Source organism: Salmo salar, chromosome ssa11 (assembly GCF_905237065.1).
Source record: "Salmo salar chromosome ssa11, Ssal_v3.1, whole genome shotgun sequence".
Classification (NCBI taxonomy): domain Eukaryota; kingdom Metazoa; phylum Chordata; class Actinopteri; order Salmoniformes; family Salmonidae; genus Salmo; species Salmo salar.
This window is the reverse complement of record NC_059452.1, coordinates 82808418-82821845: the sequence shown is the minus strand read 5'-3', so window position 1 is coordinate 82821845 and position 13428 is coordinate 82808418. Positions and strand designations below refer to the sequence as shown.

At 42.6% G+C, this 13428-nt stretch overlaps 1 protein-coding gene across 2 annotated transcripts in view; it reads left to right on the top strand.

The window, feature by feature from the left end:
• LOC106563266 (BMP/retinoic acid-inducible neural-specific protein 1) overlaps window positions 1–13428 on the top strand; it is a 125313-nt gene that overhangs the window by 65113 nt on the left and 46772 nt on the right. For both annotated transcript variants that reach the window (XM_014128697.2, XM_014128698.2), the window contains exons 3-4: window positions 3313–3503; window positions 6397–6566. In XM_014128697.2, the coding sequence (XP_013984172.1) occupies window positions 3313–3503; window positions 6397–6566 (361 nt within the window). The remainder of the gene's footprint in view (window positions 1–3312; window positions 3504–6396; window positions 6567–13428) is intronic.

The following is a 13428-nucleotide window of genomic DNA, read 5'->3' as shown; positions in this document are numbered from 1 at the left end:
CTCTCCCTCACTCGTGCTTAGACAATTGCCCATTGACAGACACGCACACACAGACGCGCACACACACACACACACACACACACACACACACACACACACACACACACACACACACACACACACACACACACACACACACACACACACACACATACACACAAAGACGCACACACACACACTTTCATATACAGAAGCTCGCATATACACACACAGTATACAATTACACACCCACGCACATAATGGACACACACACAGACACACAACCATGCAAGTACGCTACCTATCTCATGAGTGATTTCATGTGGAGACTTAATATGCCTCATTATCTGCCCTACTTTACCTTCAGATTTGTTGATGCAAAACCAGACACAATGCAATTTGTATACATGTGTTCCCATCCCCTTGAAGAGCGGTAATTAGAAAGCGCTTAGATGCTTTTCAAAAGGCTGAGAGAGCGAGATTCACCTGTCATGGAGCCACAACACCTCCATCAAGGGCTGTGAGTGTGTGTGTGTGTGTGTGTGCTATCGTGCAGGTGTGGGTGCTTTCGTGCAGGTGTGTGTGGGTGTGCATGAGTATGATGGGGTAGATGGGGGGGAAAAACCTGCTTCAAAATTGAATTAACGGCCAGTGGTGTCTCTCCCAAACAAATGTGGTCTCTCATAAAATCCTCTTACGTTGCAGGAGGACCCTGTTGAATGAGATTTACAAATCTGTCTGACTACCAAGGTGTCAGAATCCAAATTGTTCTGGTACCCAGCACGCAGTATGTGAGCCAGCCTCATGCAGGTAGACTTAATTGTACATGGATACCTAGCCTACCGCTTCCAGCTGCCAAGTGACATTTTTATTACAGCACCGTCACCCTCCCCCCATTCAACGTGTAACAATTGTTTTGCGGGCCTGTGTTGCTAAACATGCAAAGTGTAAGCTGTCTCAGGGGAAATTAAAAGGACAACCGCTCCACCAGCGGGATTATTTCAGACAAAGAATAAAAAATCAAAGATTTATAGCTGGGGGGATATTTATATATCAGACGCCCCTGACCTAGGCAGGGCCAGTCACGGCACATCATACTGCGTCAAACACACATGGAAAAGGCTGATTATGTAATAGCTACGCCATTGTTAAAATGAATAGCAGGGAGATAATACTGAGTAACGCCTGGACTACTGTGCAATGTAATAGATGTACAAGCCTTTTCTTATTTGTTGGATCACATAGTAAACTCTTTAGTAGTTGCCCTAGCCATAACCCAGGGTAATAATATTAGTATATCAGCAGTGCTATTACAGATACTAGACCATACCATTTACACAATAGGTCAGAATTGATTCCAAATCAAATCAAGATCATACACAGATTTGCAAATGTAATCGCAGGTGGAGCGAAATGCTTGTGTTCCTAGCTCCAACAGTGCAGTAATACATAGCAATAAAAAGCAATACACACGTAATCCCCAACAGATTTTACTAAAGAAATGAAGAAACATCAGAATGTTTAATGGTGTGTAAATACAGTATGGACAGTATAATAGAAGAAAATTATTTATAAAGCCCTTCTTACATCAGCTGATATCTCAAAGTGCTGTACAGAAACCCAGCCTAAAACCCAAACAGCAAGTAATGCAGGTGTAGAAGCACGGTGGCTAGGAAAAACTCCCTAGAAAGGCAGGAACCTAGGAAGAAACCTAGAGAGGAACCAGGCTCTGAGGGGTGACCAGTCCTCTTCTGGCTGTGCCGGGTGGAGATTTTAACAGTACATGGCCAAGATGTTCAAATGTTCATAGATGACCAGCAGGGTCAAGTAATAATAATCACAGTGGTTGTAGAGGGTGCAACAGGTCAGCACCTGTTCATAGCCAATCATTCAGAGTTAGAGACAGCAGGTGCGGTAGAGAGAGAGAGAGTCGAAAACAGAAGGTCTGGGACAAGGTAGCACGTCTGGTGAACAGGTCAGGGTTCCATAGCCACAGGCAGAACAGTTGAAACTGGAGCTGCAGCATGACCAGGTGGACTAGAGAGAGCGAGAGAGAGAGAGAATATACTTAAATTAAGACAGGAGAAATACTCCAGATATAACAGACTGACCCTAGCCCCCTGACACAAACTATTGCAGCATAATTACTGGAACCTGAGACAGGAGGGGTCGGGAGACACTGTGGCCCTGTTCGACTATACCCCCGGACAGGGCCAACCAGGCAGGATATAACCCCACCCACTTTGCCAAAGCACAGTCCCCACACCACTAGAGGGATATCTTCAACCACCAACCTATTACCCTGAGACAAGGCCGAGTATAGCCCACAAAGATCTCCCCCACGGCACAAACCCGAGGGGGGTGCCAACCACATATGCAGTGGGTCAAAGAGTATGTAAACATTATTAAAGTGAACAGTGTTCCATGACTCTATGTATATAAGGCAGCAGTCTCTAAGGCACAGGGTAGAGTAAAGGGTGGTAGCCGGCTAGTAACAGTGACTAAGGTTCTGGGCAGGGTACTGGGTGGAGGCCGGCTAGTGGGGACTGTTTAACAATCTGATGGCCTGGAGATAGAAGCTGTTTATCAGTCTCTCGGTCCCAGCTTTGCTGCACCTGTACTGTCTCCACAGATGGTAGCGGGGTGAACAGGTCGTGGCTTGGGTGGCTGAGGTCCTTGATTTGTTTTGTGTGGGATATCTATAATAGACATTTGAGTGCAATTCATATGTCTATGAGAATCTAGGTCTATGATTTGGGATTCGATTACAGATCCAGGCTTTTTGCCTGAATGCAGGACCCAGATCTGGGTTGGGTTTGATGATGATCATTTATTACTTAGCAAACACAATCAGGACCTACAGAGAATCAGCGATAGCCCACAGCCATGCTTGGCATTTGCCTTGATTAGATAACATGGTGTCTCGATGGCAGGAGATCATGTTCACTGGCAGTTTTCTGCTTGAGGCAGAGCTAAATCAGCTAATTCAATGTCATTACCGAGTACCAAGTGCTTCTAGGTTTTTTCTCTTACTTAGTGATGGCAATACAGCAGTTTCCTTTCAATAAGGATGTGATCACAATTTACTTATGCTCTTGTGATAACATTGCCACTAACTATTGTGAACATTAACTAAATAATCCAATGCCGTTTTGGACGTTAGACGAGTATGGCATTTGTGACATCACGTCAACTGCGAAGATGCTTGCTATAGCAGGTGCCAATTGTAAAATGACCTTACATTTTGATGTTGCTGTTACATAAATGGTTGTCATAATGCCATCAATGAATATATTAAGACATAAGCATTTACCTATGCTGTTTTTCTTGTAGGGAGTTTGCGCGTTGGAAGGTGAGGAACACAGCCATTGAGAGGAGGGACCTGATCCGGAACCCTGTGCCGCTCATGCCAGACTTCCAGCGCAGTGTCCGGTTGCTAGGGCGACGACCCTCCACTCAACAGTTCATCGACACCATCATCAAGAAGTATGGAACCCACATCCTGATATCCGCCACCTTGGGAGGTGAGAAAGCATATATCTACTTCTACTTTACTAAGACAACGGTGGTGGGCCACAAAAATGGCTCCCGGGCTACTCCTTATTGTGGTTGGTTCGACAATTTTCCCCCCCATTACCTTATTTGGGCGAAGTGCTGTTATATACGTACAACGTAATGTCCATTGTTCATGCCACCTTCTTGATGGGAAAATAATGGGAAATAGATGGGATATCAATTGGTAAATTGGTAGTTTTGACAGTCAAATGAGCTTATGTATGGCTGGTAATAATAGAATGGTAACCCCTCTAAAACATGCACGGGTTCTTCTCATGGTTCTGTCCTGTTAAGATAGCATTTGAGGTGGTTTCATCTGATTCAACATTTTATCTCAACCGGTCGCTGACGATTTTGGAGCTCATGCATTTTACAGGCAAGGGCCTGCTTTAAAAACATATATTTTCTGTTTAAATCTAGGATTTCACTTGAATGTCAAACAGTCAGCTTCAATAATTCAGTTAAAGTGAAAGTGGGGGATTTCATAGGTAGAAATTTTGAGTTGCAATATCATATACACAAGCCTGCAAGGTGATTTCCCCTAACACACTCATTATGGAATTCAGAAATGTAATATTGTGGTGAAATATGATGCTTAGGTAAAATATAAATACGTTCAAAATAAAACCATCTCCAAGGAGGATGATTCACTACTACCACAAATGCAGACGTTATTAAAGGTAATGATATAAGGAATCTTGACACAAAGAACTGATTGCAATGTTGCAGGATATCTTTATTTCTCTTCTCTCTGTTTTCTTTCTCTCTCTTCCTCTTTCTTCTCTCTCTCTCTCTTCCTCTTTCTTGTTTGTGTCTCTTTCTTCAATTCTCAATCTTTCTTCCCCCTCTCTCTCCCAACTAACTAAGTTTCACCATATCATGTTTAACCTTGAAGGCATTTCAGAGAGTTATGGCCTAGAAGTCACTCATCTTAATCTCTGGGTTGCACATTAAAGAAACACCATTATGTGAGCCGATAAACCCAGAAACCAGGAGTGTACTGATAGCTGGCCTGCAGGCCCACAGCTATTACATCTAAGGTGATAAAGGAGTACAGAAAAGACGATGTTCTCTTCGTCAGACTCACTTTATGAGCTAAAAGGAGTCTCTGTTTAATTGGAAAAATAGGTCTGTCTGATGGCCGGCCCCATTGAGAATGTGTGTTGGTGTGTGTCAGTGCATGCATGTATGTGTATGTGCATGTGTGTTTGCAGGTCTGCAGACACTTTTGAACACTGCACATGTTGCCATTGTGCAGTATAATAGTATAATGTAATATATCCTGTAACCCACACAGGTACCATTAACTCCACAATAGAGTACCTATGTCTAACAATTCCATTGCTTTTAAGCACCAGTAGGCACTCCTAGCACCAGACAGCAGACGGTGTTAATGATATACAGGCAAATCAATACCTTCCCCTCATATATTGCTTTTATATATCCATCATCTTGTATTATTTCATTACAGTAGCCAATAAAATCGGGGCCCTGTATGGCAATAATGTATATCCATAAAAATGGAAATGACATCATTGACCATAGACTGAGACAGAGCTTTAGAACGCTGAAGGCTCAGCTATAGGTATGAATCAATTTAGTCATTATCGAGGCACAGCGCCAAAGAGCTGCCCCAGTAAAATGTAAGACAATGTATTTTTATGAAAAGATCACCCACAAAGATAAAATATAGCTAAGCCGGCTGGGCCTGACTTTACTGGGGCAAAAGCAGTAAAGTCACATATTTATGTACAGTAGACCTACTTCCACATAAGCCAGAGAGGGGCAAAGTTATAGCGATAGAGGGTTAATGTTGTATCATTATCCTTGTGCAGTAGGTCAAGGGTGTGTGCGTAACCTTCCTTCCCCCGGGGAAGAGCAGGGAGAGTAGGGAGAGAGTGGGGCCATCCTCCTTCCATGCAACGGTACTGCTGTTTCAACCAGACATGAGACATTGGGACTGACTGTCGCCCCCCCCCCCCGGTCACAGCCACCACAAGCTAAGTGACCAATCCCAATGCATCGCCAAGGGCCAAATAACCAATCACGATGCGGGGGGTCGTGAACATATGTGACATGTTCTTGAATGAGTTCCAGACAACTTGGCTTGTATGCTCTTTGAATGGCAAGGAGAGGGCGGCGGAGGGAAAATGAGCTGTTCAACCTTTACGAAGTGTCAACAAACAGGCGTTGGCATGCGTACACTTACAGTAGATCACAGAGTCATTGTTTGTTGCTGTGTAAAGGTTCAGGGCTTTCTGCTGGAGTGTTCGCTTCTTCCCCTGCGGTATCAGGATGTTTACTTCTAAAGGTCATTCCTTCGGTGTGAAAGCAATCCACTCACTTACGCCCTTAACATATTCAACCTTTATAAACACATAATATGGAGTTATTAGGGGGATAATAAACAGTTTTGGGTGACATTTTGATGTATAAATGGCAGTTGCAGTCACTCCAGACATGATTACAGTGACATTATAGAGATGGCTTGGAAACTTCAGTAATATTTGTTGCCTAACGATATGATATACTTTATTGTCCATTTACATGGAAAATCATTCTGTGACTTCAGCATACAAATACACAAACACAACACGATATAGCACATGCAGTACGGGAAACTGAAAAGTTTACATGTTCACTTATTCAAAGTCTCTGCGGCCTACTGTCCGATGTGTATTGGGCCTGCATCTGTCCTTTGTCCCCCTGTTCAGAAGCCCCATGGCTACTAGCCACTGATGGACAACAAAGTGTGCATACTATACATGAATGAATACTGCTACCAGGCAAAATAGTAAGTAAGCAATGGTATTTTATTGTACTGTATCATAAAACAAGTTCCACTTCCTGTCTTCCCTGTAGGTGAGGAGGCATTGACCATGTACATGGCCAAGAACAAGCTGGACAGAAAGTTGGTCAACGCCACTCAGAATGTGGAGGCCCTGCACCAGCTGGCCTCCTCCTACTTCATTGACCGAGATGGCACCATGAGGAAACTCCATGAGATCCAGATCTCTACCAATGCCATCAAGGTATGTATCTTTACACACAAAAAATACAGTATATAAATATGTTCAAATATGTCACAGTAGTTGGACATCAAAGGAATGAGTTTGAGAAGTAGGGTAATGTCTGAGCACTGTTTGGTGATCCCACAAGTGATCTTTAACTAAGCTTTTGTGATATAAACCGCATTTCGACAAACATGATGTTGTTCTGGTACACAAACACATGCCTATCACACACACCTCCAGCCCCTTCCTAGCCACCCTGGAGAGTGTCTTGCCATCTTTTTGAAGTCCTAAGTGACAGGTGGATGAAGAGGTTCTGGCAGAAGGGGTGCTGGGTAGCAGGAAGTCAAGTATGACACAATTAAACAGAATTGACAATGGCTGCTGAGTCAGGGCTGGGCGAAGAGTCGAGGAGGGAAGAAGCACACACAGCGCATTCTCAACAGTATAGCCACTGTAACCAGCCAAACTGTGTGGAGCCAGAGAAGACCTGTTCTGACTATCTTCTTGACTGACAAACCTGCACTATCTCTGAGTCATACCGGTGTTGAATAGTTGGACTGTGTATGTGGGAGATCTCTGAGTATTATGAAGTGTGTGTGTGTGTGCGTGCGTGCGTGCATTTATCCTCAATCATGCGACATCAAAGAATGTGCCTACTCAATGTCAAGAATTGTTTTACACTGAGTACATGACTAATAATTCAATCTGTCTTACACAACAATTACATTAATCTTAAACAATATCTCATCATATGTCTCAACTGAGGACAAAGAGTTTATTTAGTGAGGCAGAAGGGTTATCAAATCAACAAACACTTATATAACATTAATTTCATCCAATAAAATGTATTTCATACCTTCATTACATCCAATAAAATATGTTGATCCTATCTTAAATTTTTGTGGAATGAACAATTGATCCTTCAGGCGTTAGATAATGAAGAGACACTCCATATATATTTCAAATAAGCAAAACAAAGACACTTGAAGGGAACAAAATACCATATAACAAGAAAGACAAAATTAGACAGAATTTAGGAGGAGGAAAACAGTATAACAAAAAATCAATTTCCATTGATTCTCAATAGGAAATAGGATAGTTTTTTTTCTGTTTTGACTGGAAAAGAGGGAAATATTGAAAGCAAAAATAATATTATTTGAGGCCACTGCCCACTCAAATGAAAGCTGATACACATACTATTGAAAGGTTTATGCTTTGTCAGAAGTACTATCATCCAAAGTCTGTTGTGGCTGGGCAAATATATCCCACTATAAATAAAAGGTGATGGTAGAAGTAAAGTCAGCCGCTGGTCCTACAGTCACGTAGCAGACAGACAACGATCTGTACGTGGAGAGGAAGCTGAGTCTGACGCACAGCCTGGATCTATAGACACAGAACAAGGCCCTGCACTTCCAATATTGATTTAATATGGCTGGGAGTCAAACTTCACAGTGAGACGCTGCGGTCTATGGAGAAAACACAGGCACAAAGACATCAATAGAGATGAAAACTAAGACTGTTTCCTGTCTGGCGAGTAAGCACATTTACTGTGTAGAGTTTGAGTTAAGTACTGGGTTTACTTAGTGAAATGTGCGTTTTAAGATCTGGAGATTGCTAGTTTTGGTATTTCATTTCCCTTTCACAATTTTCCATATCCTCATGTTATCATGTAATCACACTCTCAAACACACATGCAGGCACACACACACATGCACACACATGAACGCATGCATGCACCAGACATACACACTGTTAGTCATATGTCTAGAGTAAGCCCTAATCTTTTTTAGTCTGTACACTCTCTCTCCCCTGATACCTCTTGCTAGAGGACACTTCAATAGTTGAGGCTGTAGCAGAAAAATGAACAGTAGTGTACAGGCATTAGTGTGTGTGCATTAGTGGGGATGGCCTGAGAGCATCCACTGATCTGCCAAGCTGGGCTATATTTATCAACTCCTCATCCCTGGCCCGTCCCCCCATCTCCCCAAGCCTTAGCACTGCTTAAGAGGTTCCAGAAACTTGCAAACGTTAATCAAAACTAAGACATCTCCCCAATGCCCCGGTGACACCCAGGGCAAGCCAGGGACTTGTTATTTTTCTAAGACCCCACGCAAGAATTTATCTGCCCAAACCAATGAATGTTTGTAGCCTGGAAGCCTCAACCATCACCTCCATTCCTTTAGGCTTCAAAACATTCACAGCCCATGGGTGGCTTAATAGCATAACTCCAAACAAACAAGGTTTTTGGGCCAAAGTGTCTCTGTCACTGGCAGATTGTTTGTTGGGGCTGTGAAGTCTTGGAGTGCCATGTGTGTGCGTTGAAATGTGCATGTGTACAATATACGCTGAGACATCTTTCTCTTTATTCAGTGGCTCTGAAGAGAAAAGGGAGCTAGCTCATCAATGTTGCACATCCAACAAGGTCTCACAGAGTCACTGCAGAATTAGATGTTCATCCACGTTCTCCAAACGTGACATTTTTAAGTTAAGTGTTAAGTTTAGGCACTCATTCTGAATGGTTAAGGTAAGGGTTAAGGTTAGGGATAGGGTTAAAACAAAACATTTAAAACCAGTATCCACTACTGGGATCTCACACGCAACCTTCTGATCCAGAGTCATGGGATTATGCCCATTCGCCAACCCCGTCCACAATGCCTTAGCAAAACCCAAGAGATCATATAGGAGGATTCCCACAGTACTTAATTTGTCTCCTAGAATATAGAACTGTTCTTCACTTCCTACACATTAAAGAGATGACAACTAAAGTTGCCAAGGGCATACATTATTTTCTACTGCTCTTGCAATTATATACACTCAGTGTACAAAACATTAGGAATACCTTCCTAATATTTAGTTGCACCCTCTTTTGCCCTCAGAACAGCCCAATTTGCCGGAGCATGGACTATATAAGGTGTTGAAAGCATTCCACTGGGATGCTGTCCCATGTTGAATCCAATGCTTCCCACAGTTGTGTCAAGTTGGCTGGATGTCCTTTGGGTGGTGGTCCATTCTTTATACACACGGGAAAATGGTTGAGCGTGAAAAACCCAGTAGCGTTGCAGTTCTTGACACAAACCGGTGCGCTTGGCATCTACTACCATACTCCGTTCAGTGGCACAATCCATGTCTCAATTTTCTCAATTGTCTCTCTTTAACCTGTCTCCTCCCCTTCATCTACACTGATTGAAGTGGATGTAACAAGTGACATCAATAATGGGTCATAGCTTTTACCTGGATTCACCTGGTCAGTCTGTCATGGAAAGAGCATGTTTTGTACACTCAGTGTATACACAGCAATATCCATCCATCCATATTTCTATTGATCAACCCGTGACACATCTGCTCCCGCTCTTCCCTCCCCCGGGCACTTGAGGGCACCAGGTTGCCCTGCATCACGCACTCCTGCCATCCTTCACGCACACCTGCCTTCCCTCGTTACGCGCATCATCGTTATTGGACTCACCTGGACTCACTTATCACCTGTTTATTTCCTCCCCTATATTTGTCAGTTACCCAGCTCTGTCCCCCGCGGCTGCATTGTATTGTTTTTGTCTTTAGTATTAGTTTGCTGACGCTGTTCCTGTCTCAGTTCATGTCCGTTATTTATTAAATGTTTTACTCCCCGTACCTGCTTCGTCTCTCCAGCGGCAACTCATGTGACAACCCGTCCATTACCCCGTCAGTCATTCAGAGCCAACTGTCTTTCATTGTGTTTACTAGTCTGGCTACCTATTCGTTTGTCTTTCCATCCACCCATGCCTCAGCAGGGCAAACTAACAAGTAATTGGGACACAACATACTGTCTAAAACTGTAGCATAGCCTAAATCAGACATGTACAGTAGCCCACTAAGCGAAATAAAGAACATCACAACAGAATGAAGAACATGCGTCAAACTGTGCACGGCACAATCACCCTCCCGTTAGAAATAAAAAGTAAGACGTGTGCTTCTGTGTAGCAGGATCCAATAGCTGGCTGCAAGATGTCACTCCTGGAGGGGGGATCATTTAAGAAGGAAAATAAGATGCCCAGTAGGGTGTTTTAATGAAAGATGGAGGAAAAAATTCAATGTTATGAGCAGGCTGTTTATCTGTGACAAAGACCCTGGATGATTATGCAGGGGTGGTCGGAATATGGTTTCTGCTGTGTGACGCTGGCCGGTGTTCCCACAAGGTCACCTCCCTGAAGAGTCACTCTGCTGGCCTGATTTACACTAGAATTCAATATGCAGATTTACTGATGATGCAGCAGTTGTTTTTCAGGCGTCCATGCCGGATCTATGGGACAGGCCAGAATCCTGTTTCTCCTTGACACCTCTGTGGTCCACAGTCCTCTTGAGTAGTGTGGAGCCAAATGTGTCTGAAATATTGAAATGAACATGTTTTTTGGGGTGACCCAGATTTTTTGGGGTGTGAATTTAACTCAGCTTTGATTACTTGTTTGGGGAGGGTTGTGGCCTAATGAATGCATTTGTATTTTATATGTTGGTACTCAGTTTTAGTACTACCAATTTTACCAACTGACATTTCATGAGTTTTACGGGTAGGCCATGTTCAATTTTTATAACAGTGATAACACCAAGTAAAACTGAAATAACTTAAAACAAAATATAAATATCCATTAAACTTCTTATAGCTTATCAGACATTTCCACTTGCTGAACACATACTACTTAAATAAAACATAGCCTTTCTTAGTAAAAACGCAAACGCAAAAGTAAAAATGAAATAAATACAGTAGTCTTTCCACCATATAGTCAGACACATTCTATTCACAGTGTAATTATTAAATTCCATGGAATCACATTACATTCCAAAAGCAAACTTACTCTGAGATGTGTCCAGCCATGAAGAGTTACTGGGGAGCTTCTCCCTTCATTTCCCTCTTTCCAGAAATAGAAAGTCATTAGGTGAGTGGCAGGTGATAGGCACATTAAGAAAGCTCTGCAGTGACAGCATTCCCTTGATGAAGACACTCCATCATACTGGATGTATCCCTCCCTCAAGTCCCAATCTATTCCTTCGTTCCCTCTCTCCCTCCTTCTCTCAGGCTAACATGATTTTTAATCCTGCCCGCTGTCACCAGAGTTGTGTGACAGCAAATATTTCTGAAATGGCTAGAGGACAGGGCTAGGCGATGTCTTGAAGCCTTTGATAAGCAGTGATGCTAATAACTGTGCCTTGATTCACTAACTGTAGCTATACCACAAATGTTGTCAGTGGTAATACACCTCACCTCTACACTGCCATAATAAAGTGTAGATGTGCAGCACAAAATGACTGCCATGTGGGCTCATTGTTGGTGAATGAGGTAAGTTACTTTGTCTTGAATTTACAAGCAACTTGTGACCTGGTGGGATACATGCATGTAAGTTAGTGGTTAATTACGTATTTCTCTGAAAGAAAGAGCGAGGGGCGAAGAAGGATTGATTGGTTGATTGTGCTTCATCTGAGCTGCGTGGGCAAGCAATTTCCGGAACTTCAGCAAGCTTGCAACAACGCCTCCTGAAGCCAGTCTTATTGCAGCCATAGTTTTTGTGTCAGTCGGTGCTGGAGGGAATAATCGACAATTATACATTTTGAATAATGACTGCAACAGTGCATGAAGTTCACTTGAGTCCTTATGAATCACAGACACCATGAAAATGGCATATAATGTGAATAATTGAATAGGTGTTAATTAAAAATACATGGTGATATCGTTAAACAAAATGGGTATTAGACATAACGTTGCCACTCATCCCCGTTACATAACATATTGAAATGCCAATGCTCCTGAGGCTTCCAGCGTGACATGCTCTTAGCAATCCATTGTGCACATAATTGACAGGAAATATGCTATAACCGTTAGTGGGATCCATCTAAATGAGAAGAGATGGATAGGATGCAATGTATTATAGTATGTTTTCACTCTAACACAAACCAATTCTCCTGCTCTGGACAAAGATTGAGTATGCAGTTCAAACAAATCCTAAAATTGACAAACACAGGATGAAAACATTGTTCCTCTCATTATAAGCCAAATATGCTTGATGATTCTACACTCTTAGAAAAAAGTGTTCCAAAAGGGTTCTTCAGCTGTCCACATAAGAGAACCCTTTTTGGTTCCAAGTAGAACCCTTTTGGGTTTCATGTAGAACCCTCTGTAGAAAGGGTTCTACTTTTACATGGAATGCAAAAGGGTTCTACCTAGAACCAAAAAGGGTTCTTCAAAGGGTTCTCCTATAGGGAAGCCGAAGAACCCTTTAAGGTTCTAGATAGCACCTTTTTTTCAAAGGGTGTAGGTATACTGAATTTTGGAGATCAAAGAGAGCGTGTTCTAGAGCCATGGTTTAAAGATAGGGCTATGAAACAGTATGGCCCCACTGGGATTCTGAGTTGTGTTCCGCTTAATAATCCAAATCCTCTAAATCCCCCTTGGCCTGTTTCAGCTCTTTGATTGCTCCTTGTATTTTTATTACGTTGTATGCCATTTTTATAATCTGGCAAACCAATAAATGGAGTGAGTGAGTGAATCAGTGGTGGTTTACCAAGGACAGTAATCTTATATTTTTCCTCCTTTTCACAATATGATTCTTGCACTATAGCACACATTGATCGAGGGAAAATGACTGATGAATTTTCTGCATTCACAGTGCACACAGTCGTGTGTGCGTGTGTACAGTATGTGTGACATTGAGGGAATGAGTGTGTGTATGCATGCGCGTGCATGCATGTGCATGTTTTACCAACAATGGGGTTGCCCAGAGGTTATATAAAGAACAGTTATTCATTCTGCTAGGTTACCATGCATCATGCAATACGACCTTTATAGGAAGTAATTTATTATGTGATAAGCAACGGGAGAAAAGCACCCTGTCAGCACCCATCAAGATGCCAGGGT